Source organism: Homarus americanus, unplaced genomic scaffold, assembly GCF_018991925.1.
Source record: "Homarus americanus isolate GMGI-L3 unplaced genomic scaffold, GMGI_Hamer_2.0 scaffold43887, whole genome shotgun sequence".
Classification (NCBI taxonomy): Eukaryota; Metazoa; Arthropoda; class Malacostraca; order Decapoda; family Nephropidae; genus Homarus; species Homarus americanus.
In genome coordinates this window covers 23,810-50,347 of record NW_024747238.1, presented here as the reverse complement: position 1 = coordinate 50,347, position 26,538 = coordinate 23,810, and the positions used below count along the sequence as shown (strand labels likewise).

At 39.8% G+C, this 26,538-nt stretch overlaps 4 protein-coding genes across 8 annotated transcripts; 3 read left to right on the top strand and 1 right to left on the bottom strand.

Annotated features, from left to right (window-relative positions):
* Window positions 1-1,418: 1,418 nt before the first annotated feature.
* On the bottom strand, window positions 1,419-13,976 carry LOC121879526 (cuticle protein 21-like). 3 transcript variants are annotated; one of them, XM_042386189.1, is made up of 3 exons: window positions 13,909-13,937; window positions 2,153-2,233; window positions 1,419-1,885 (listed from the first exon to the last, which is right to left on the bottom strand). In XM_042386189.1, the coding sequence occupies exons 1-3, from the start codon at window positions 13,918-13,920 to the stop codon at window positions 1,553-1,555; spliced, it is 426 nt and encodes a 141-aa protein (XP_042242123.1). In that variant the 5' UTR covers window positions 13,921-13,937; the 3' UTR covers window positions 1,419-1,552. The 3 variants fall into 3 exon arrangements, with proteins under 3 accessions (XP_042242123.1, XP_042242122.1, XP_042242124.1); XM_042386188.1 differs by lacking the exon at window positions 13,909-13,937 and adding an exon at window positions 2,349-2,432; XM_042386190.1 differs by lacking the exons at window positions 1,419-1,885; window positions 2,153-2,233 and adding exons at window positions 13,041-13,525; window positions 13,720-13,794 and having other exon boundaries at window positions 13,909-13,976.
* LOC121879525 (cuticle protein 21-like) lies at window positions 4,197-8,786 on the top strand. Of its 3 annotated transcripts, none has more exons than XM_042386185.1 (3): window positions 4,197-4,266; window positions 4,382-4,462; window positions 4,799-5,283. In XM_042386185.1, exons 1-3 carry the CDS (start codon window positions 4,255-4,257, stop codon window positions 5,138-5,140), a joined length of 435 nt encoding a protein of 144 aa, XP_042242119.1. In that variant the 5' UTR covers window positions 4,197-4,254; the 3' UTR covers window positions 5,141-5,283. The 3 variants fall into 3 exon arrangements, with proteins under 3 accessions (XP_042242119.1, XP_042242120.1, XP_042242121.1); XM_042386186.1 differs by lacking the exons at window positions 4,382-4,462; window positions 4,799-5,283 and adding exons at window positions 8,032-8,106; window positions 8,301-8,786 and having other exon boundaries at window positions 4,240-4,266; XM_042386187.1 differs by lacking the exons at window positions 4,197-4,266; window positions 4,382-4,462; window positions 4,799-5,283 and adding exons at window positions 7,891-7,917; window positions 8,032-8,106; window positions 8,301-8,786.
* Window positions 13,977-18,622: 4,646 nt separating the features above from the next.
* LOC121879517 (cuticle protein 7-like) lies at window positions 18,623-20,184 on the top strand. Its single transcript, XM_042386173.1, has 3 exons — window positions 18,623-18,728; window positions 19,335-19,409; window positions 19,725-20,184. The coding sequence occupies exons 1-3, from the start codon at window positions 18,636-18,638 to the stop codon at window positions 20,046-20,048; spliced, it is 492 nt and encodes a 163-aa protein (XP_042242107.1). The 5' UTR covers window positions 18,623-18,635; the 3' UTR covers window positions 20,049-20,184.
* A 1,931-nt stretch (window positions 20,185-22,115) lies between these two features.
* On the top strand, window positions 22,116-22,890 carry LOC121879519 (pro-resilin-like). Its single transcript, XM_042386177.1, has 3 exons — window positions 22,116-22,148; window positions 22,247-22,315; window positions 22,434-22,890. Exons 1-3 carry the CDS (start codon window positions 22,137-22,139, stop codon window positions 22,755-22,757), a joined length of 405 nt encoding a protein of 134 aa, XP_042242111.1. The 5' UTR covers window positions 22,116-22,136; the 3' UTR covers window positions 22,758-22,890.
* The last annotated feature ends 3,648 nt before the right edge of the window (window positions 22,891-26,538 follow it).

Below are 26,538 nucleotides of genomic sequence, written 5' to 3'. Positions count from 1 at the left end.
AAATAAGTATTTCCAATAGAATGTCAGCAGTGTCACTTGCTTCTCTAACCAACATAAAGGAAGGTAAAGAAGCGGAGTCCCGATCTTACTCATGTTGGACTCCCGCAATGACTATAGGATCATCTTCTCAGTGTGTCTTACGGTGAATGAAGAACCAAAAACCTTGTTTGTTCGTGTGAATTCAGGACATTTGTTTGACACTCAAATTCGTTTTGGTTTGAAAACGGATCCATAAACGAAACTACCTCATTGCCATCAATATAATTTATTAGTTATCCTTGTAAATAAATATCATAATTTATAAGTGGATGTACAATATAAAATATTGTAAAACCTATTTGACGAATAAACCATTTCTGGGTAGATTAACGGTGGTCGAGGAGAGTGAACACTGAACAGTCTGAAATTCTGAGTGTAGTGATTACTTGGACTCGTTAAGTCAAGTATCTTTCTTGGCCTCTTGAAGAGGCGTGTGAGGAGCCTCCCGGGACTCGAGACTCATGAGTCAGGAGATGGCGAACTCTCATCGTATTACTTGACATATCAGCAATGTGGCCTGAGTCACCGTCACGACATGGAGTCACGATCTACGAGACGACCGTCGGGAAAGTGCACAGCGGTGCAACCCTGGGTGTTGTCACCATCCGGAATCTCTTGGTGCCCGAGAGTCGTTCCGGAGAAGTCGTCCTTCACGTGATTGATTCTGCCAGACCTCTGAACTCAAAAGACTCCAGCAGATAACATGAAAGTGAAAAACTCTTATAATTATTGTGCACCGTTAGCATATATGTAAATCTTTACTCCTACGTATTTTTATCATGATAACCTTTGTATACATAATATAAATATTTGTGACTAAATTAACTAGAGACTTAAACTTATACAAGAATATTTGTTTTTAAATTTGAGCATTACATAATATCCCAACTACAGCCTAAGTTTTAACGAGTATTTTTATGTACTGTACTTGGTACATTAAATAACTCATCTCAATCCAAAGAAAACCATCATGGAAGTTACAGTATATGGAACAGTTTCTGAATTTTAGATTCATGAAATAACCAATCATAATATAGACGCAGTCCCATAATATGTACTCACACGAGGGGCAGCATAAGAGAAGGTTTCCCGGCTGGGGCTGTCTGCTGCTGCCAGGGCTGCCACGCCCAGCACGATCAAGATCTGTAAGTGCAATTTTCTTTTTGTGAATGGAATACAAAAGTGGGTATTATTATTTGCCTACAGTGTTTTAATATAAAATATCACTAATAAAAGGTTATATTCACCTTAATGTTCATGGTGTGTGTTGTGTTGTCACGAGAAACTAACTGCCCATCCCTCTGCCGCTGTTCATTTTTGTAAATCTCTTGATTCACATGTTCGAGGTATATCGTAAGTGGGAAAATCATCAAAGTATGTTGATTGCAGAATAATTTATTTACATAAATATGTATATATAATATTGACAAGGATGCATTTGCAGTAATACAACACAGCCACTATGGTTCGTCAGGAGGGTGTTGGGCACACCTATAGGTGATCACTCAGGTAATTATTTGGACTCGTTGGAGTCGAAGTATCTTGGCCTGGGAGGGGCGTAGCGGGGAGCCTCCCGGGACTCGAAGGACTCGAAGGACTCGTATGAGTCAGGGTAACGAGCCTCTCCGTCGTACTTGACGTCAGCAATGTAGCCTGAGTCACCATCAACAACGTAGGTCACAGTCTGCAGACGACCGTCGGGAAGATGTACGTAGTACGACCCCTGGGTGTCGTCACCGTCGCGAGTCTCCTGGTGACCGAAGTCGTTGCCGGAGGAGTCGTCCTTCACGGCGTAGTTGAAGTTGTACTGAGCCTCACCAGACTCGAAAGACTCAGCGGAGTATCTCTAAAAATGTAATCAGGATTTAGGTTTCAATCATTATGGAAACTTCTTATGCACAAGTATCTCCTAACTCAAAATAATTGTGTGTTTTTTTAAGTTATTATGGAAGTTGAAGAGTTTGGTAAATCAGAACCGACTTATGAGTTTTGATTATATACTGTTGATGTGAATAGAAAACTTCTAAAATCAGTTCAAACGAGAATCTCACAGCAATGAAAATGGAATTTATATTGTGTCAATATTTCGTATAGTACCATAAGTTGTACTTACACGAGGGGCAGCGTAGGAGAAGGTTTCCCGGCTGCGGCTGTCTGCTGCTGCCAGAGCTGCCACTCCCAACACGATCAAGATCTGTGGGTATAACATTGAGATAAATCTAATTGCCATACATTAAAAGCAATACCTACATTATATACAAATCAAATATAATGTATATACATTCTCAAAAGCGTAAAGTTAGACTTACTTTAGTGTTCATGTTGTCTGTTGTGTTGTCACTAGGAACTGACTGACTGTTCCTCTGCTGCGGTTCATTTTATACCACCGCGCCAGCCCTGGGCCGTCCAGGGTCAAGTTCTTACGTATGTTAGCTAACTTGTGAATTCTTAACCTGAAGGTTGGATGGCGTAAAGCGGTGAAAACGTCATTGATCGGAATTCAAAAAAGGAATTCTTATCTGAAAACCTTTTTTTTTTTATTTAAAGATTTTATGCCAAAATATCTTGCCACTAAAAAGGTGACATGTTTGTTGTTTCCATTGACTCTCGTGAAGACCAAAACATTTTTTATCAATTACAAAAGGGTGGTGAAAGAGTTAAATAGTGTATATGTTGAAGATTTTGTTTGTGGACACAAGTGGCAGTATGACAGGGACTATATGGACGAATTTCTTAATTTCTTGTAGCTGATGAAAGGTAAGACGATTAATTGTAATCCAATGTTGTGTTATTTATGAGGATCTTGTGTCAGGTTTGGGTAATTTAATAAACAGTTGATTCATTCAGCCACAGTGTCTGCGGGAACATTTAACCAGTAAAGGAATTTGCGTTGTTTATACTCACAAACATTTTCAATAGAAGGTTTGTATCAGCAAATAGTCGGCCGCTGTGAGGGACATCATCCGGGTTAAGCAGGTATGATAGTGACGATGAATCATTCGGTAGTTTTTGAAGCTTCTGTATATTGTTTTATTATCCAACCATATGAAGTGTTTTATGATAATTAAAACATAAGGAGGGAGGTGAAGGACAGAAGGGTGAACGTTGTGTAAGTCGGTGAGGTGAGGAGAGCGGTGACTACTCCTCGTTCTTCACCCAACGATCAGGACACACATACAGGCATATACATACACAAATGACAATACACACACACACATACATACATACAGTACACATATGGCAATATACACACTCATACACACATGACAATATACACATACACATACACATACATGTCAATATACACTCACACACACACACACACACATGACAATACATACACACACAAACACACATTTCAATATACACATACATACACACGTGACAATATACACACACACACTTTGACACACGCGTTACATGTATTCTATTACGTGTTGTTACTACACTTCATTTGGGCTTGAAGTTCAGGCTGTTAACAAACTTGTGTTTGGGTGTTCGTGGTGCATCCATATATGGTTAGGAAGTGTGTGCTTGCGTGTGTGTTTGGTGCCCACGCCTAAATAAAAAAACATTTCTAAATCACATTGAGAAACATCACGTAGGTCAGTGAGGGAAATGAAGAACACACCCTGGCCGCGCCCCTCCCTGCCCCGCCCTCACCAGGTGAACCAACACGCATTTGTTACACTGTTTTATGATCAAAATCTGAGTCTCCTTATACACACCTGACTAATGATGATATTTTATGAAGCTTCTACAGCAGCCACGACTGTATAATAACAAATATGGGTGTTACCTTTATCAACACCAACAGGAGTTTGTAAACGACCTCAGACAAAGATTATTCTCCATAGTAGTTAACCATAAGTATTTACCCCCAGGAACTGTCAGTGACTTCTGCCTGGACAGTAACGACATTGTTCTTAAAGAAGAACACGACTCATGAGCAAAACTTCATGTGAGTAATGGTGACAATATATTCCATCCAACACCTAGGTTAAGATAAGCACAGCTTCTCACTTAAGAGTGCATTTCACAAATTATCACCCTTCCACACCTTTACTTCATCCTACCTTCAGGGTAAGAATTCCACAAATTTCCTAACATATATAAGAACTTGACCCTGGACGACTTAGGTCTGGCGTGGTGGTATATAATGGACAGAGGCAGAGGAACCGACAGTCAGTTCCTTGTGACAACACAACACACACCATGAACACTAAGGTGAGTATAACCTTACGCTTATGAGAATGTATATACAGTATATCTAATTAGTATATCATATAGGTATTGATATTAGTGTACGGCAATTAGATTTATTTCAATATTATACCCACAGATCTTGATCGTGTTGGGCGTGGCAGCTCTGGCGGCAGCAGACAGCCGCAGCCGGGAAACCTTCTCGTATGCTGCCCCTCGAGTGAGTACAACTCATGGTATCAGTACTATATAAACTTGTACTAAGTGTGAGAACTATTAATAGGATATTAAATACATTACTGTTAGTTTTCCTTTGAACTGTGAGTAGACAACTTATATCTACAACAACATGTTAATCCATAAATTCTATAATTTGTAAGTCAGTGTTGATATATCAGAGAACCTTCTCAATAATAATCAGTTATCGTCAACTTAGGTAACTGCTTTAGTTCCCCAATTATTTTTTTTTACCCGTAAGAGAAATATTCATCTGGACAACAGACAATATTCTTGATTATTATACTAACTGCAACCAACTCCTTGATTATTTTTCAAGCGTTCCTCCTCTGAGTCTTTTGAGTCTTATGAATCTGGTGAGGCTCAGTACAACTTCAACTACGCCGTGAAGGACGACTCCTCTGGCAACGACTTCGGTCACCAGGAGACCCGCGACGGTGACGACACCCAGGGGTCGTACTACGTGCACCTTCCCGACGGTCGTCTGCAGACTGTGAACTACGTCGTGGACGGTGACTCAGGCTACATTGCTGATGTCAAGTACGACGGAGAGGCTCGCTACCCCGACTCATATGAGTCCTTCGAGTCCTTCGAGTCCCGGGAGGCTCCCCGCTACGCCCCTCCCAGGCCAAGATACTTCGACTCCAACGAATCCAAATAATTACCTGAGTGATCACCTACAGGTGTGTCCAACACCCTCCTGACGAACCATGGCGACTGTGTTGTATTTTATACACAGTGCAAACTGAATAACATCATTTACTGTATATAAATATTTATTTGAATAAATTATTCTGCATTCAACATACTTTAGTCTTACCTGGGTCACCCCTTGTCTACGCTGCCCCGAATGGTTGCTTAACTTTCATTTAGGGGACTGAACCCGGGCTAGTTCAGTACCAGCCACACGGTACTGTACTCGCACCCTCACACATCACCAGTATTATGAGACCCACTTTCACGGTGAATTAGATTTGCATTTTGTTTTCTCGTACCTCTAAGACAGTTCTTACGATGGTATTTTAAAGCATATAATAAATTCCTGCCAGCACGTGTATGTGACTCAGCGGGAGGTCAGTAGTGTTGTTCGACTGACACACACACACACACACAACACACGCACACAACACACACACACACACATGCAAATCAGATGCATAAGAAGCACCATACTATCAAGTGTTCATACATACTCCTGTAATGTTCTCGTGTTTCCAAATAATGATAAACAAAACCTTTCCTGGCGATAGATGTAAAACAGGTGAGGTTAATGAGGGAGAACACCAGGTAGACTTGCCCCACCCTGTTCATCCTGTTCACCTTGTTCACCTCACACAGACCACCTACCTGGCCTTGACCTCGTTACAGTGACCGTGTTCAAAATCATCGTCCAAAAAAGATAAAAAAAAATAATAATGTAATATATATTTTGATTCATACATCCTGGTGTGACTTGACGTGTGGTCAAGGGTATAGAGATTAAGTGATGATTTTATATTTATTGGTCATATTATCTACTCTGAGGCGACACCGTGATGTTGTGTACATGAGTGTTGGTGTATGGTGTGTACATGAGTGTTGGTGGTGATGTGTACATAATAGTGTAGTGATGATGTGTACATGAAGATATTGCTACCCCTGTGTACATCCTCTTGGCTACACACCTCATTTTCTATTATAAAATTTAACAGTACCTACAATACACATATAATCTCCCCTTAAATCAATAGAAACTTGACAACCAATAGATGATAGATTCAAAATACATCACTGTAGTTAAATTATACTTGATTCTATTCCTAAATTATACTTGATTCTATTCCTAAATTATACTTGATTCCATTCCTAAATTATACTTGATTCTATTCCTAAATTATACTTGATTCTATTCCTAAATTATACTTGATTCTATTCCTAAATTATACTTGATTCTATTCCTAAATTATACTTGGTTCTATTCCTAAATTTTACTTGATTCCATTCCTAAATTATACCTGATTCTATTCCTAAATTATACTTGATTCAATTCCTAAATTATACCTGATTCCATTCCTAAATTATGCTTGATTTCATTCCTACAGGAGGCGAAAGTCAAAACTAAAATGGCATTGACTACAAAAAGTATATTCTATCACTATCAGCCCTATTATAGTTGACAGCCATGGTTAATGTTCCCAGCCATATTGGGCATGATATATAGACGAGCTTAAGGAATAATGCTTTAAAACTAACCAACAGTGAACATGCATCAAGGAGCCTCGGTCAGATCTGTGTATATAAATGATCTCGTTCATATGGTGTTACGACAGGGGCTCTTGAGATATATTTGTCCTTGACTCACTAAATTAGAAAATACTAATTTCCTCATGTAAGCTAATCACTGCAGAAACACCATCCTCAGTGACTCAAACCTAACCTAACCTAACCTAACCTAACCAATTTTTAGTGTTAGTCTTAACTCAGAGGGGAAATTAGTGATTAAGGAAGTAATTATGATTGCTTCTATCTCTCATAGTTACTAAGATTCGGATTGGTGTTATGATTCTCTGCTTTGTTGTGTGTCTCTCTCCTGTACTCTCTCTCACGCACTCAAACACACTCTAACTGTGACTCAGGTTTGATTACCTTGGAGTACATAAGACCACCCTTATGCTGATGTACCGTAAGAGGGACATTCGTGGATAAAGGTGGAGATACCTTATGTCACTTTATCCCTTTAAGATGTATTTTTCATCTCAATAAACGTATCAATAAATTAAATCTGTCTGTAAGTTGAACTAGATGCCATCATAAAAGAGGATGCATTACCATTTCTTTTCGTTCCTAAGATAAACATCAGATTGTTTAGTTCAGTTACATATCTCAGTGCTGTATATATTAGGGTCCGTCGCTTCTATCTAACGAAACATTAAGACAAATCCTAAAACGTAAAAATAATACAAACATCCAAATAAGCAAAATAAACGTAAATAAAAATAAAATATGCTACTGAGATTTCCCTGACGAGTAGCTTCTAATAACTAAAATAACATTAGATCTCAAAAACACACGTGAGATAAGTTTAGGTAACTTAAGATGCAAACACCACGACCCATCGACTGTGTCCAGCAGCACACAACATACCCCACATAGTTATAACCTGATTCGACACATTCAGATTCACATTCTTCAGGCGGAAATATCAAATAATGGAGGATTTATATAATTTATGGTATGGAATGTATTTGATCACACAGACTTCACTTTTTCAATCATCCTTGGCGGTAGTACAGCTTTACGCCATCCGACCTTCACGTTAAGACTCCACAAATTAGCTAACATACATAAGAACTTGACCCTGGACGGCCCAGGTCTGGCGCGGTGGTATATAATGAACAGAGGCTGAGGGACCGACATTCAGTTCATCGTGACAACACAACACACACCATGAACACTAAGGTGAATACTGCTTCACCTTCATCAGTATAGTCATATATACAACAGTTATACGATATGAAGTTTGTACTCATTTAACGTCCAGTAATTACATTCATACAAGTATTATGCCCACAGGTCTTGATCGTCTTGGCCATGGCCGCCCTGTCAGCAGCAGACAGCCGGGAGACTTACTCCTACGCCGCCCCTCGTGTGAGTAACACCTCAGGGTAATGTTGTTTAGCGTCACTTGAATAAATACCTAAACTCCACATAATATTCAGTATAATGTTAACACTATTAATAGCATGTACTATGGTGACAATATGGAGGTAATAACTCATGATCAACGTTGGTTTAGTGGTGAACCTTGTCACTGATGAAAATATAATTGCCTTCTATCATAGGATTCCTCCGAGGAGTCTTATGAGTCTAGTGAGGCTCAGTACAACTTCAACTACGCCGTGAAGGACGACTCCTCCGGCAACGACTTCGGTCACCAGGAGACCCGCGACGGTGACGACACCCAGGGGTCGTACTACGTGCAGCTTCCCGACGGTCGTCTGCAGACTGTGACCTACGTCGTAGACGGTGACTCAGGGTACATTGCTGATGTCAAGTACGACGGAGAGGCTCGCTACCCCGACTCATATGAGTCCTTCGAGTCCTTCGAGTCCCGGGAGGCTCCCCGCTACGCCCCTCCCAGGCCAAGATACTTCGACTCCAACGAATCCAAGTAGATACCTCACCTGCAACCTGACCGATCACTCCCTCGACCACTCTTTAATGATTTATCAATCAACAACGTTTTTACAATATTTAGTATTGTACATCCAGTCATAAATTATATTTTCTATTTATACAGATAACTAATAAATTATTCTTGACAGCAATGTGGCATTTTGTGTCTGAATTCCATCTTAATTATTGTTGGCATTATTAATACACTGAAGCTGTAACAACTGAGTCTACTCCATGTGTCGCATCAGTCGATCATTGTTTTGTCTAACTGATACACCAGGAGAGGAACACACGATGGTCTGTGGTGCAGGTGATGATAATGACGTACAACTGGTGTTGACTCAACCACGATATGAAAAAATAAATATATTACCAGAAAAATGCTGAAATTAACATGAGCTTAAGATTACAAGTGTGAACATAAAAAAACACAACGAAAGGTGAGATAGGTGAGAGATCAACCTGGCTGCTTAATGTATACAGTAATGTAGTTAAGGTCTCGTTGTGTCCTATGCTGGGGCTCACATCTGTAATCTTGATCATGATCATTTTAACTTTTTATTTAATCTTAACTGCACACGTATTTCCTTGGTGGCTCCTTGTTAATTATTTTTAATATAATTTCTTGTTTATCATGGATTAATTATTCATTATCACTGGGAATAATTTACATTAATTTACATCGTGTAGCACATAAACAAATTCCCCAGCTCGTTTGTCACCTGATATTGTGGACACACATTGATGAAAGTGAAAGTGGCTCCCATAGACAGTCGGCCGCTGCATATCATATGTATTAGTAATAAAATAGAACCAAATACGATTATTAACATGCGTGAGTTTGTGATTTTGTTCATTTATGTGTGTATATAGACGCATGAAGGTGTTCGTAGGTATACGAACTTAACGTATTATTAAAGGAATCAGCATACTCTTCAGTTCCTGTTAACACTCGTTCACTATTATGTATGTATCTGTTCAACAAACTTTTCCAACTTCCCAATGTAATAATGCGATTTGTTAACCTAAATCTTCCCTAAAATCATGCGTGTAAACTTCCTTGTTGCAATTCTGTTATATTTTCATATCCCTGTACAAACAATTAAGGCAGAAGTATATCTTATATTATTTTCCATTGATACCTCATTCAAGTGTTGATTCCGTTTGGTAATAATTTATATGCCTTTGTCAATATTAAATCAATAGAATCAGATTTCATCACCTGGCTTATGGGACACTATTTTCTCTCAAATTCTGCAAGCCTGCGCCATCTATTGACAGATTTGTGAACACAACAGTCATTTAGCCAATCAGGCTACAGCCCGGGAAAATCTAACCAATGAAGGAGCAGATTCATACGTCACGTCAACACGTAAAGGTTGATGCGCCAACTAGGATGCGCACAGGTAAACGACAGTCTCGGTGAGCAAATTATTGGTTCCAACATTTAGGTATAGTTATGCTTGTTTCAGAGCTCCGCCCACTGATGACGTGATCTTCCAGACTCGGCACATCTGCCATCTTATGTTCCTATGCTGTGATGTTATTAGCCAAATGATTCTACAGTTTATTAATTTACCAATAAATGGCACAGGGAGACCCTTTTTAGATTAATCCACGCGGTTTATGGCATGTGTGTGTTTCTGTAGCCTAACTTATGCTTGTCATTAGAATCGTGTAAGTCAAAGTACACACGCCTAATAATTACAAATAAATCAATATTTTACCGACAAGTCTTGATGATTATGGAGAAAATAACATAAGATGTTTTTACGTAAAATTCCCTTACTGATAATTAATAGATATTGTGATCACTTGAAGATCAGCCACCCCAGCTTATTACACTTCTTAGCAACCTAAGGCTATCCTACCCTAACCTACCCTAACCTTACCTTACCTAACCTACACTAACCTAACCTAACCTCGTGATAATGTGGACACAGTTTGATGAAAGTGAAAGTGGCTCCCATAGACAGTAATAAAATAGAAAAAAAATGATTTTCAATGTACGTGAGTTTGTTTGTGTTTTGGGTGTAAACTTCCTTGTTATTTTGGGTTATATTTTCACAGCAGAAGAAAATATAGATAATGTTTAGTACAAATACCTCCCCTCTCTCTCTCTCTCTCTCTCTCTCTCTCTCTCTCTCTCTCTCTCTCTCTCTCTCTCTCTAGTTGTTTATATTACCTGGGAAGATGTATTGATAAACGTGCATTAACGTTATCGTCTTCGGAATGATAATAACATCATCACATATTATATGATTTTCTCAGGCACATTACACCTCAGTCTTGTTGTAATCATAACAGAAATATTTTTGGGGAAGTGAAACTCATTGTGTAAATAATCTACCGTCGTCATTATAATTATCGTCATCATCCTCCTCCTCCTCCTCATCATCATCATCCTCATCATCATCATCATCATCATCATCATCATTATCATCATCATCATCATCGGGTTAGTGCAGGTCCTCCAACATCAGACTTGGGAGAAGTTGATGAGGGATGTCACTATGGTGTCCTGAGGTGGTCATCACAGCAACACAATTTATTTAGAGGAATAATGAAAAATTTTGCTCTTGATGTAACACCCAGAGTCAGTAGTATCGCTGTCTACTATATATAATGTTGTAATGTGTTCAATAAAGGGTTTATGATGTATGTAAATGGTTTCATTATATATTTCTTGCCTGTATTTGCAACACACATCCTTGGGTGGTTAAGTATATGCATCTGTGCTGTGTTATGTCCACATATACACCAAAGGTTTTAAGATCACAGGTGAAACACAGGTGAGGTTTGGTGAGGTAGAACAGCATCCGGCCTCGCCCCACCCCTGCTTACCTTACCCAATTACACACTAAGTTCACCTGTCTGACCTTGACCTCATTACTCTGTGTGTATGAAAATTTCCGGCAAAAAATTACTATGGTGTAATATATGATTTATCTTTTAGCTTAATTTGATCTGATTATGGAAACTGTCGTGTGATATTGACACTACAGTAGAACCTGAAATATAAAGGAGATGAAATCATGAGTTTGGTAAATATGGACAGGTTAAGCTAGGTTAGGTTACGTTAGGTTAAGTTAGAATAGTTTTTCATTTATCAGGTGAAATAAACTGGGTGTGCCTATTCTTCATGTGATATTTAAGGTTATCCTACAGGGAGATTATTCAGTCCATCATTCCTTTATATTTCACTCAGCCTAAACACGATTATATGAAGAATATCCTGACAGCCTCCACTCAGGAGATACATCACATTAGCTCAATCAATTCATACATTTAATCAATTGAAAATGTGATGTGTTTAGAGTCGTCGATGTACACGTAACCCTGTACAAACAATTAAGACAGAAGTATGTCCTATAGTATCTTCTATTGACACCTCATTGAACTGTTAAATCCATATGGTAATAATTTATACGCTTTTGTCAATATTAAATCAATAGGTTCAGATTATTTATTATTTGGCTATTTTCTCTCGAATTCTGCAAGCCTGCGCCATCTATTGACAGATTTGTGAACACAACAATCATTTAGCCAATCAGGCTACAGCCCGGGAAAATCTAACCAATGAAGGAGCAGATTCATACGTCACGTCAAAATATTAAGGTTGTTGCGCCAATTGGATGCGCACAGGTAAACAACAGTCTCAGTGAGCCAAGTATTGGATCTTACATTGAGGTAGTTATGCTTGTTTCAGAGCTCCGCCCATTGATGACGTAATCTGCCAGAGTCGAACGACCTGCCACCTATGTTTGATAGGCCAAGTGACGACAGTTTATTTATTTACCCAATAGATGGCAGTGGGAGACCTTTTTAAAATAATCCTCGAGGGTTATGGCATGTATGTATGTATGTGTGTGTGTGTGTGTGTATCCTAGCTTATGCTTGTCATAAGAATCGTGTAAGTCAAAGTACACACGCCTAATAATTACAAATGAATCAATATTATACTTACAAGCCTTGACGATGAAGGAGAAAATAACAAACATGTTTATACATAAATTTCCCTTCCTAACAATTAATACATCTTGGGATCACTTGAAGATCAATACCCCCCACATTACTGTATACATTAAGCAGCCAGGTTGATATCTCACCTATCTTACCTTACGTTGTGTTTTTTTATGTTCACACTTGTAATTTTAAGCTCATGTTAATTTCAGCATTTTTCTGGTAATATATTTATTTTTTCATATCGTGGTTGAGTGAACACCAGTTGTACGTCATTATCATCACCTGCACCACAGACCATCGTGTGTTCCTCTCCTGGTGTATCAGTTAGACAAAACAATGATCGACTGATGCGACACATGGAGTAGACTCAGTTGTTACAGCTTCAGTGTATTAATAATGCCAACAATAATTAAGACGGAATTCAGACACAAAATGCCACATTGCTGTCAAGAATAATTTATTAGTTATCTGTATAAATAGACAATATAATTTATGACTGGATGTACAATACTAAATATTGTAAAACGTTGTTGATTGATAAATCATTAAAGAGTGGTCGAGGGAGTGATCGGTCAGGTTACAGGTGAGGTATCTACTTGGACTCATTGGAGTCGAAGTATCTTGGCCTGGGAGGGGCGTAGCGGGGAGCCTCCCGGGACTCGAAGGACTCGAAGGACTCGTATGAGTCAGGGTAGCGAGCCTCTCCGTCGTACTTGACATCAGCAATGTACCCTGAGTCACCGTCTACGACGTAGTTCACAGTCTGCAGACGACCGTCGGGAAGCTGCACGTAGTACGACCCCTGGGTGTCGTCACCGTCGCGGGTCTCCTGGTGACCGAAGTCGTTACCGGAGGAGTCGTCCTTCACGGCGTAGTTGAAGTTGTACTGAGCCTCACTAGACTCATAAGACTCCTCGGAGGAATCCTATGATAGAAGACAATTATATTTTCATCAGTGACAAGGTTCACCACTAAACCAACGTTGATCATGAGTTATTACCTCCATATTGTCACCATAGTACATGCTATTAATAGTGTTAACATTATACTGAATATTATGTGGAGTTTAGGTATTTATTCAAGTGACGCTAAACAACATTACCCTGAGGTGTTACTCACACGAGGGGCGGCGTAGGAGTAAGTCTCCCGGCTGTCTGCTGCTGCCAGGGCGGCCATGGCCAAGACGATCAAGACCTGTGGGCATAATACTTGTATGAATGTAATTACTGGACGTTAAATGAGTACAAACTTCATATCGTATAACTGTTGTATATATGACTATACTGATGAAGGTGAAGCAGTATTCACCTTAGTGTTCATGGTGTGTGTTGTGTTGTCACGATGAACTGAATGTCGGTCCCTCAGCCTCTGTTCATTATATACCACCGCGTCAGACCTGGGCCGTCCAGGGTCAAGTTCTTATGTATGTTAGCTAATTTGTGGAGTCTTAACGTGAAGGTCGGATGGCGTAAAGCTGTACTACCGCCAAGGATGTGTGTGTGTGTGTGTGTTATTATGGATAAGGATATTTGATTGGTCATAGTAAATCATGTACATGATCATAATACATATAAATGATTAGCTTTATACATCACCTAACCTAACCTAATCCAATCTTACCTGATCTTTAGGTACAATTTAACTGTCTTATGGCAGTAAACGAAGTTCTAAAATCTAAATGAATCAAAAATGTTTTACCATATACGAGATGTAGCAACATTAACAAAAGCACATCAGAACCTGTAATATACACAGATAAGTCAATGCAAGGAATTATCCCTATTTGGCAAAGCATTCGTTGTTTATCAAAGCTTTCTCGGCGATTATATCTATATAACGTGATATACTGTATACTAAAGTAGCTTGTGTGAAGAAGTGTGTGGTAACCAGTTTTAACGGCAATGTTGAGTGATCTTAAATATTAATGATCTCGGACCTTACACCTGAAGTATTGTGTCTTAATTATATCAAAACTCTCGATATTTTCTTAAAGTGGTGATCATGACATACAGCCAGATGAGGCAGGAGGGATGGGTGTAAACAGAGGCAAGAAGCTGGTGTCTCGAGGACTCTGCATGATATTACTTTCTGAATAATCATTAAATATGAATTCTCTTGTCGTAATCTTCTTTATTTTTTATACTATGCAGGATTAAGTTTCTCACCCCGCTGCATCATTTAATTTTAAGTATTATAATTTTATTACTTCTATCATCTTTTGATCTTTATCTGAAATTAAATTTTACGATTTGTCTCTGGAAAAAACGGAATTATATTATATTCCTGTCTAGCAATAACACTAGTTATCTCACACACGTATTCTTGACGGTAGCACAGCTTTACGCCATCACGTTAAGACCCCTCCGGCAACGACTTCGGTCACCAGGAGACCCGCGATGGTGACGACACCCAGGGGTCGTACTACGTGCAGCTTCCCGACGGTCATCTGCAGACTGTGACCTACGTCGTAGACGGTGACTCAGGCTACATTGCTGATGTCAAGTACGACGGAGAGGCTCGCTACCCGACTCATACGAGTCCTTCGAGTCCTTCGAGTCCCGGGAGGCTCCCCGCTACTACAACTCCAACGAGTCCAAGTAGAGACATGGCTGAGAACATCCCTTCGACGATATACTGTCTTCCCTGAAATGGATCATTAATTGTGCATGTTGCACAATATCTCGACCTGTCATAAATTGTTGTATTTATTTACAAATTGATAAATTATTATTGATGGCAATATGTCATTCTTATTCATATTATTCTATATTTTCTGTAGACAATGTCGGTGGCCAACAGGTGGGTCACACACTCAAGTAGAAAGCAGAAAAAATGAAATAAGCAGCAGACATAAAAAGGGAAGGTTAACTTGAGATCCTTCTGCACCAGTGAGCGAGGCGCCACCTCCCAGTAATCACAGGTGGACGGTGATGGCGAGGCTGGCCGGCGGGTTCCCTCCACACAACTCGGCTTAACTCTTTTATAAATAAATATCTTTATCACAAATATCCTGGCGTCTTTAGCTAACACCACTGTAGTGAAGGTAATGACATACAAACTGGTATAGCCTAACAAAGATGTAATGAGTAGTTCCTTGATAAATACTGTAAATAGAAATCAGAGGAGCACTTTGGTATACTGTTGAGGATACGGAACTAAACTAATAGTACATAATTATACGATTTTGTCCAAATAAAAACTGTTTCATCCCATAACAACACAAGTTAAGCTACGAAAAAAATCATGTTACTTCACTGTGGTTTAATCATCAAGATTGTGTCAAGCTAACTATCCAAAATTTAAAGACCTTTCAATACTACGCCCTCTTACGACACAGAATCATTAACATATGAGCAGACTGAGCTGATACAACGTGATTTTATTAGGTTGTAAAAAACACCAATTGGCGACCTGTATAAGAGTATGTCCCCAGAGCTCCTTGTCTAATGTTACTTACTGATTTTTTAGGAAACTTATCATGAAATTTTAGGAAACTTGTCATTAATAATCGTATATGTCATAATATATCACGTATGAACTGCATTAAGCGAGGATAGTTAATGTAGATGAACGAATTGATAGCAGAGAGAAGCTTATGTGGGCTTATGGGGTGCTGCCTCTCTCCTCCCCTTACATTATAACCAACAGATGATGGAGTGTGTACGCCTTCACTATAGCCCATCATGACAGGGAGGTACTCAGAATATGGAACTGTTTGTAAATATCAGTAATAATTTAGCTGCAGCAGGTTTAAGGAACAACAGATACCAGGCAAGTGACAGAGTAATAGCCTGGGTCTACCTCACACCACCTCTGCCTTCCCCACACATTCAACCATGTAATGTTCGAAGCTCATTTTCAACAGATGCCGGTGTGCTAATAACTACATAATGTAACTTACTTTAGCCTAATCTAATCAAAGTTAACCTAATTTAGTCTAAGCAGTAACTATTTTATGAGAAACAATTTAATAAAAAAATATGCAATATATCCAAACTACTGAAACACACGAGTAACAACACCCAATAGCAACAGTTGGGTATGAATCGGCTGCTTGTGCAATTAACCAGGCCGTTCACATATATTTATTATTTGGGTTTAAGTAACGAAACCCAAACGGTAGTTCCTTTGTTTTATTATAAAAGGGTTGTACATATAATTCCTGAGTGATAGATCGACCGTAAGTCCCACTGTCTAGGAGTGAATGAGAAAGGGACGGCGTTTATGTATTATAAACGTTAGGTCACGTCCTTACGATATAAGTTGATGTGAGCGACTGAAGCTTGAGGGCCTCGCAGTGCGGGCTTATAGAAATGCTGACTATGGGACTCGCCCTCTTGGGAGAGTTGCTCGCTCACGTGTCCAACTCATGTCTTACTCATAGACAGTGGAAAGTTACAGGATGGTGAATCTGAATATAATATCAGATGTATTGACCCATTTATATAATATGTTCTGTTGATGAGACAGGGGCCCATTACAGGTAAGATCTCAAACTACAATGCGAGGAATTACTTCAAGGACTAAGGAAGAGAAGAATCAGTGAGCAGATCAAGTTGCAAAATTAACACATAGACAGTAGACCAAGGAGAGCCTCACCCCCAAGCCCACGACGCAGAGAACCATCGTCTACTGCTTGGATTAGTGTGATTAGAAAGTTATAAGATGTTGAGTGGTCAGGAAGTAGTGAGGCGTTAATGATGGTGGAAGTGACAGGGTGGGGGCTGAGGAGCCTTCATCCAGGGGTGAATTGGTACAGGGTAAGGATCTCTCTCGCGTGTGTGTGTGCTCCTAAAATAATTGAAATCACTCCACTATTGCACCTACCTCACTATATCACTCCTACATATATATAAACCCTCTCTAATGCAAATACAATAGGACCATTAGAAATCGTAGACTAAGAAATACTAAGAGTCAAGGCTCGGCAACGCCCCTGGTCTTTCATTAGTGATGAATTCTTACAATGTTGCCAAATATGAACCAGATTGTGTAGGAAGTAAAGGTCAGGAGAGGCGACTGAAAACACGAGAGTCCATAAAATCCTTGAAAGGTTACTCTCGCCTGAACCTATAACATGGGATAGTTTCTTTGGCCTTAAGAGTAAAGTATTTCCCTGCTATTATAATGTAGTTGGTGGATGGGTGATGAATACATGACCCCATTTATACATTTATAATACGTACGCATACACATTCCTCCACATACACACACACGTATACACAGAAGCACACATGTTCCATAGCAAGCTTACATATATACACGATTACACAAATACCCTATACAAACGTTTACATGAAATCACCCATTCGTACCAAGAAACACACATAGTTACACACACATACATACACAAACACACACACACACACATAAACGTCCCCCACACACACGTACATACACATACATTTAGATGAAACAAACATTTGACTCAAAACAATAAACATAAGTAAGTAACACATCAACTTAGCATCACTTCCTCACAACAAGTTACCATGAGGATTTACCGTATGAGTGAGACAACCTCATAATTGTACTCATAAGTTCGATATAAAACATTAAGATGTACTCTAAAAATGTACTTTACACCTAATACCACATAAAGTACTCATGTTGTTTTCTTTACTAAATGTTTCAGATGTAAGAATTATGTTTTTATTTTCGGGTTTTTTTCAGGTTTGCAAACATGAGTAGATTTATCTCTTTAAAATCAGGACAAGACTCGCCCCCCCCCCCCCTTCATTTTTTTCACCTGACGATTAAACAACCTAACATTACCTGGGAGGGTTAGGTTAGGTTAAAGCAAGATTAAAATTACGGTGCGAAATAAGGTGCAAAGTCTAAATTTCAGGTGAACAGAAAAATCATTCTTAACATTCCTGAAAATCCACAAACTTTTCTCTTGGAATGCAGTGAAGTGGTGTAAACGCCCCAGTGCCTTACACCACCACGGGATAGTTGCCTGGCGATAGATACTGCGCAAGGTTACGTACAGTAGTTAGTAAATATGCGAGAAAAACTTGACCCAGTGAAAACGCATGAGGTCTGGCGTGGTGGTATATAATGGACAACGGCAGAGAGACCGACAGTCAGTTCCTCGTGACAACACAACACACACCATGAACACTAAGGTGAGTAAATCATCAGTGTTACAGTATTAGGTTAGAAAATTATCAAAGTGAATACCAGGTAAGAAGCTTCAGTAATTAGGAGCACAGGGATATAATGGACATAATTATACTACAGTAATATTGGAATATGAGTCGAGCAACGTAAATGCATTTCAAGTAGAAAGTGGAAGTGAGTTATCCTGAATTTATCGTGGCTAGTTACTGAGAGATGAGGTGAATGCATCATAATCGTATAAGGTTAACAATGAGGTAGTAAGCGACCAACATGACCAGTGAGTGTGGGGGTGAACTAAGGAGGTTAAGTTAACATTAGGTTTTGTGTACTTGTCCCCACACCGTGTTATTCGTCCATTAAAAACGTTATTGTGTTGAGATAATCACATTAACATCATCTTCATTTATTAACTCAAGGGGTTTATTTTAGTGGTTCTTGGGTCGTCACTTAAAGCTTTATAACGTTACGAGGGAAGCGGGAGCTGCCATAGACTTCACTTGTTATATTACTGTATATTGTTATTCCACTACCAGGCGAGGTTTGTTAGATATAAACACACAGTAATACAACTCCTACATATCGACAATTATGTATTCATTATATACTTACAGATCTTGATCGTGCTGGCCATGGCCGCCCTGGCAGCAGCAGACAGCCGGGAAGCCTTCTCTTATGCTGCCCCTCGGGTGAGTCACGAGAGAGAAGCTCTGTCTCTTACCGTTAAGAATTTCTTGTATATGAAAGACTTCGTTTGTAGTCATGTAAAAATCAATTCATAAAGGACCTTATGCTTCTGGGCAATCATTAACGTATCAGTTCAAGTTGTCACCTTTACCGTGATAATTAACTAGAGCTTTTACTCACAATCAATGAAAAAACAATTTATTTAGTTGTTATATAGTAGAAGAATATAATCTATAAATAGATCTAAATAGTTCTCAAAATAACTCTCGCGTTCAATTGTTTCAGCATTTTCATTCTCACTTTTTCTTATGCTGCAGGATTCCTCTGAGGAGTCGTATGAGTCTAGTGAGGCTCAGTACAACTTCAACTACGCCGTGAAGGACGACTCTTCCGACAACGACTTTGGCCACCAGGAAACCCGCGACGGTGACGACACCCAGGGGTCGTACTACGTGCAGCTTCCCGACGGTCGTCTGCAGACTGTGACCTACGTCGTAGACGGTGACTCAGGCTACATCGCTGATGTCAAGTACGACGGAGAGGCTCGCTACCCTGACTCTGACGAGTCCTTTGAGTCCCGGGAGGCTCCCCGCTACGCCCCTCCCAGGCCAAGCTACTTTGACTCCAACGAGTCCAAGTAGACTCCCGTCAAATCAGTCACAGTTGTGTCGACCACCGTCTCCTGAACTAGGCCCCCGACTGTAATTTATTTCAGCTATACATAAACACTGTAAATATTATTTAAATTATTTGAAATACAATTTAAGACCACTGCAACTTAAGTTTTTATTATGACATCCTTTTACGCCACAAGTGACCTTCATCACCCTATTGTCCTTCCCATCAAGGACTGAATGAGAAGGAATTGCTTTCTTCAGTTTACGACCATTTATTTAATATAATGTCTCTTCTTAATAAATTTATCCTCTAAAAGCTTACGAATAATCGGCGAGTCATTGCAGCTCATCTTGTTCGTCACTTAACCTAACTTAACCACAATAAGACAATGCTTGGGTTCATTTGTTACCACAACACGGCTCCATCTACCTCAAGACTCCTCAGCATTTGGTAAGTAGAGAGAACAAAGCAATCCTATCCAATAAGTCTACACTCTCTGGGAATCGAACTCTCTCTTACATGTTTGCGAGGCGAGTATGTTAACCCCTACACCAAGCAAGGGTAGCAGGGGAATAAAATTAAAATACGTGACTGAGATAACATCCACTCACACTTTATAAATACATGGAAGGGTGACACAACATGGCTCGCTGGTGTGGTTCAGGAGACTGTCTCTTAAAACCGGGAGAAATGGCTGTCAGTGGGAGGTCGTGTGTGTGTGTGTGTGTGTGTGTGTGTGTGGAAACTGGCTGGTCCCTGGGAGGAGCATGGGAAAGTGGTTCTGGACTGGTCTTAATGCAGCATATCATGACAGTAGTGTATTAAACTCTTTGTGATGATAAAGCTTATATTACAGCTGTTGTTGACCTTTGGAGTCAGTCGAGTGAGGTTAGGTAGGGTTAGGTTATTAGCACTGTGGTATCTTTTTTTTATTTTACGGAAATTAGTCCACCCGGGCACAGGTCGAACGACCCACAACAGGACCTGGAAGGCGAAAAAAATAAGAACAAAAATAAATTAAAAATAGAGAAGAAAAAGGTTATACTGTGTTAATCTACGCCACGAAGATGCCAGAAAACCAGCCTTTAAAGTGAGACAGATTGCATAAGTATGGAAACACAGAAGAAGGCAGAGCATTCCACAGTTTGGCTGTGTGGAAAGAAGGATGTACTATAACGGGTTATTCTAGTGTGACCGTCATCCACAGAAAAACGGTGGGCACCGCGGGCAAGAGGTGTGTTACGAGCCCAGGGTCTTGTTGGCGGTATACAGGATGCCAAATCCACCTAACATTTCCCGTTAAAGTACCTGTAAAAGAGAGAGAGAGTGAAGCAACATTGCGGCGAAGAGAAAGGGAAGAAAGATTGTCGACTAAAGGAGGAGAGTTAATATGGGGTAATTATTATTAGTAGTAGTATTATTGGTAGTTGTAGTACGTAAAAATATTAAGTGAAAAGAAAATGCAGTTACACTGAAGAAGTTTCAGTTACGTAATCAAAATATACGATTTTAAATTAACGATACTTTCTCATATACAATAGTGTTACTACCTAATGCATAATGGATTAGAAAATACCACACCCCTTTGTTTTAAATAACTCACCTATGAAATCATAAAATTACTTGGTGATGATAAGATTTCATAAGGAGACATAACACCTACGTGACAACATTGGGAAGAACAGTTCCTTGAGATAAGGTCACCAAGTGTGTTGAGGGAACAGGTGGTGGAGGCGCCCCACCCTGCTGCTGTAACCACTATCCTTGACCCTGTTCTAGTTACACCACTGTTGCCTGGACTATTCTCCATATACGCTGTGTTCTCTGCTGGCATATACAACCATCTTTATCGTTCTTTTAGCAAAATATATAAAAAAATCTTAGTTATGGTATTTTGTATATTTTTCTATGATATTGTACTTTTGTAGTTTTGATACATTGAATAAAAATTTTGGTAAGCAATGCCTCTGGCAATATATCAAAAACAGGATCGTTTTTATGTTGCAAGAGGGAATTCCGGACAAAAACCAGACCAGTCACGTCATGTGTGTTGGGTATAAATAGGAAGAACTCTCTCGTATCTTCAGTGTATCAACAGACAGAACACAGTCATGAACTCTAAGGTACTGAGTAGTGGAAGTATCTGATCTGTACTTGACTGTTAATAATGTAGTTTATAGTGGTAATAACGTGTCCTTTGTTAACGCACAATTTTCTCCAGGTTCTTCTTCTGCTGGGTGTGGTGGCCGTGGCTGCTGGTGACAGTCGTCCCTCCTACAGGGCCCCCTACGTAAGTGTTGGTTATTGTTGAGTTGTTTACACCTACTTCATATATATTTATGTATTATATCATGAAAGACTTATAGTATAGTTATGAGTTATATCATACATTTCTTTACTTATTTTAGGCTGCCTCCGCTGAGTCTTTTGAATCTTACGAGTCTAGTGAGGCTCAGTACAACTTCAACTACGCCGTAAAGCACGACCCCTCCGGCAACGACTTCGGTCACCAGGAGACCCGTGATGGTGACGACACCCAGGGGTCGTACTACGTGCAGCTTCCCGACGGTCGTCTGCAGACTGTGACTTACTTCGTGGACGGTGACTCAGGCTACATTGCTGATGTCAAGTACGATGGAGAGGCTCGCTACCCTGACTCATACGAGTCCTTTGAGTCTTTCGAGTCTCGGGAGGCTCCCCGCTATGCCCCTCCCAGGAGGGTTTATGGTTGAGTCTTGTGTGTCCAGAAGACGTCCACAGCTTAAGGCTGACACACTGTATGTCGCCTTACATAGGATGAATGTGTGATATATTTATTTTATTGTATTTGGTGCTTTCATGAAGATCATTAAAAGTGGATTACTATGAACCTTATTAATATATCCTTTCAGTTATTAGTGTTTAGTGTTAGTGCCTTATTAACATCCAAAATTTGGACAATAATGTTGAAATTTTGTATTTATCATTTGCTATATTCGTACACAACAACTGTCAGAAACTATGCTTGGTGGTTCGGTTGAAGGCAATTGGACTTAATGAACTGCACTTAACAATCCTGGACACTGAATCATCCGAATTATACAACAGCAAAGTAAAAATGTAATTTATCTAAAGACTAATAGCTATGAACAGGAAATCAAACCACTAATAGATAAAAAAAAGTGCCAGGGATTTTAGATGTAGAAAGTTGTCCCTTAAGTTTATCTGGGAGTCGTTCCTCTGTGCTCGAAGGCGTAAAGGTTTCGGTCACTAGGAACAAGTTACATATATCACTGCGAATAAATCTAACACCTAACAAAAGAGTTTTATCCTATATCTTGAATTATACAAGTTTGTTCAGGAAGTTTATTCTCGCATGCCATATTATCAGCTTCCTGTGTCATCGGTTGAGTAAGATCGACATTACGAGTTAACTCACTGCCGCTGTTGATAAAATATGAGTTAACTTAATGGTTAATTGGACGTTTATTACTGTTATCAACTTTCATTAAATTGATAGAAAATTATTTTGTCTTGGGAAGGTTTAATGATACAAATTCCACTGTTTGACTTAACGGAACATTGTTAAGCAATTGGTGAAACATTAAATAATTATTTAACTTTTGTAATTGCATTTTTATTTTTTTTATTTATAAATATCTTGTGGTGAAATAACATATTTCGTTATTGTTGAATAGATAATGATATTAAAAGCTGCCTCGAAGTGAAGTATTTCCCTAATTGAAATTGAAACATTTTATTGACAAGTGTTAAATCAAAGGAACAGGATAGTGTTATCCTTTTTAGGGCCAACAGAAAGTCATAAATATCGATATACACAGATCTGAAGTGGCGTCCACACACACACACACACACACACATCTACACAAAGAAAGATAATGGAGAACATATAGAGAGAGGTTGAACTAGTTTTAATAGAAGATAATCTCCGTCAATACGTAATACGTCCTCCCAAAATAACAATGCGTGATATATATGGATACTCAATTGGGTTGCTGAAGTAGGTATTAGACTAACTGTATCTATTATCATAACTAAACACTGTCTTCTGTGTTGACTTCTGTAAGAGTTAAGGTAAATAGTGTGTTGAGGTATTGTTAGTGGTGGAGGACTGTCATCAACACACCAGGTGATGTTAGTGGTGGAGAACGGTCATCAACACACCAGGTGATGTTAGTGGTGGAGAACGGTCATCAACACACCAGGTGATGTTAGTGGTGGAGAACGGTCATCAACACACCAGGGGATGTTAGTGGTGGAGGACTGTCATCAACACACCAGGTGATGTTAGTGGTGGAGGACTGTCATCAACACACCAGGTGATGTTAGTGGTGGAGAACGGTCATCAACACACCAGGTGAGAGTGGTGGAGGTGTCATCAACACACCAGGTGATGTTAGTGGTGGAGGACTGTCATCAACACACCGGTCATCAACACACCACTGTCATCAACACACCAGGTGATGTTAGTGGTGGAGAACGGTCATCAACACACCAGGTGATGTTAGTGGTGGAGGACGGTCATCAACACACCAGGTGATGTTAGTGGTGGAGGACTGTCACAACACACCAGGGATGTTAGTGGTGGAGGACTGTCATCAACACACCAGGTGATGTTAGTGGTGGAGACTGTCATCAACGGTCATCAACACACAGGGATGTTAGTGGTGGAGAACGGTCATCAACACACCAGGTGATGTTAGTGGTGGAGAACTGTCATCAACACACCAGGTGATGTTAGTGGTGAGAACGTCATCAACTTTTAGGTGATGTTAGTGGTGGAGGATCAACACACCAGGTGATGTGGTGGAGGACTGTCATCACACCAGGGATGTTAGTGGTGAAGGGACTGTCATCAACACACCAGGGGATGTTAGTGGTGAAGGACTGTCATCAACACACCAGGATGTTAGTGGTGAAGGACTGTCATCAACACACCAGGGGATGTTAGTGGTGGAGGACTGTCATCCAACACACCAGGTGATGTTAGTGGTGGAGAACGGTCATCAACACACCAGGGGATGTGTTAGTGGTGGAGACTGTCATCAACACACCAGGTGATGTTAGTGGTGGAGAACGGTCATCAACACACCAGGTGATGTTAGTTACTGTCATCAACACACCAGGTGATGTTAGTGGTGGAGACGGTCATCAACACACCAGGTGATGTTAGTGGTGGACTGTCATCAACACACCAGGGGATGTTGTGGTGGAGGACTGTCATCAACACACCACCAGGTGATGTTAGTGGTGGAGGACTGTCATCAACACACCAGGGGATGTTAGTGGTGGAGGACTGTCATCAACACACCAGGTGATGTTAGTGGTGGAGAACTGTCATCAACACACCAGGTGATGTTAGTGGTGGAGGACTGTCATCAGCACACCAGGTGATGTTAGTGGTGGAGGATGCATCAACACACCAGGGGATGTTAGTGGTGGAGGACTGTCATCAACACACCAGGGTGATGTTAGTGGTGGAGGACTGTCATCAACACACCAGGTGATGTTAGTGGTGGAGGACTGTCATCAACACACCAGGGGATGTTAGTGGTGGAGGACTGTCATCAACACCAGGTGATCTTAGTGGTGGAGAACGGTCATCAACACACCAGGGGATGTTAGTGGTGGAGGACTGTCATCAACACACCAGAGGATGTTAGTGGTGAAGGAATGTCATCAACACACCAGGGGATGTTAGTGGTGGAGGACTGTCATCAACACCAGGTGATTTTAGTGGTGGAGGACTGTTCCTTATAACAAATCCATCCCACTTCCATTATCATCACTGCCATGTTCTAATATTTTTTTAACATTTATTCCACTTCGGCGAATTCTGCATCATCTTTCTCTTCATTCATTCCTCACTGCTACGTCTTCCACTGATGTCTATTAAATAATTTTCCTTACTATCTTTCCCTGTGATGTGGGAGGCTTGGCATGTGTGTCTTATCTGGTCGGGAGTACTAAGATTCTGAGGCTAAAGGATTATCAGAGCCTACATGTCAAGAGCCTTAGAGTAAGTCTTTTTGGATAAATTTGTCCAAAAAAGTGTTTAGAATACCTCATTAAAGTCGCCAACTTAACTAAAAACTACACATTAACAGGTAAGTTTGATAGAATTAAAAACACTTAGATATACAGCAGGTAACCGAGCCAAAAGTAATGGACTTCCTTGAAAATGGTCCCGAAAAAATTTATATAACGCAAAATTTTCGAAAAAAACATAATATTTGTGCCAAGTATATTTCTTTCCTTTGATGAAGAAATAATAAGGAATTATCTCCTAGTTCCTGAAAACCACGAAATATGTTTTACTTCTACAAATATATAAATGAAAATGATTCTTCGGTGCTTATAATAACAATTAGATTATAAAATATTACATAATCAAGAGGCAACGTGACGCAACACTTACTCTGGGTTAAGGGCGCTGTTTGGTATCATTATTACAAGCCGGAATTCCTGACAGTAAGTTGACCAGTCACGTTATGTGTGTTGGGTATAAATAAG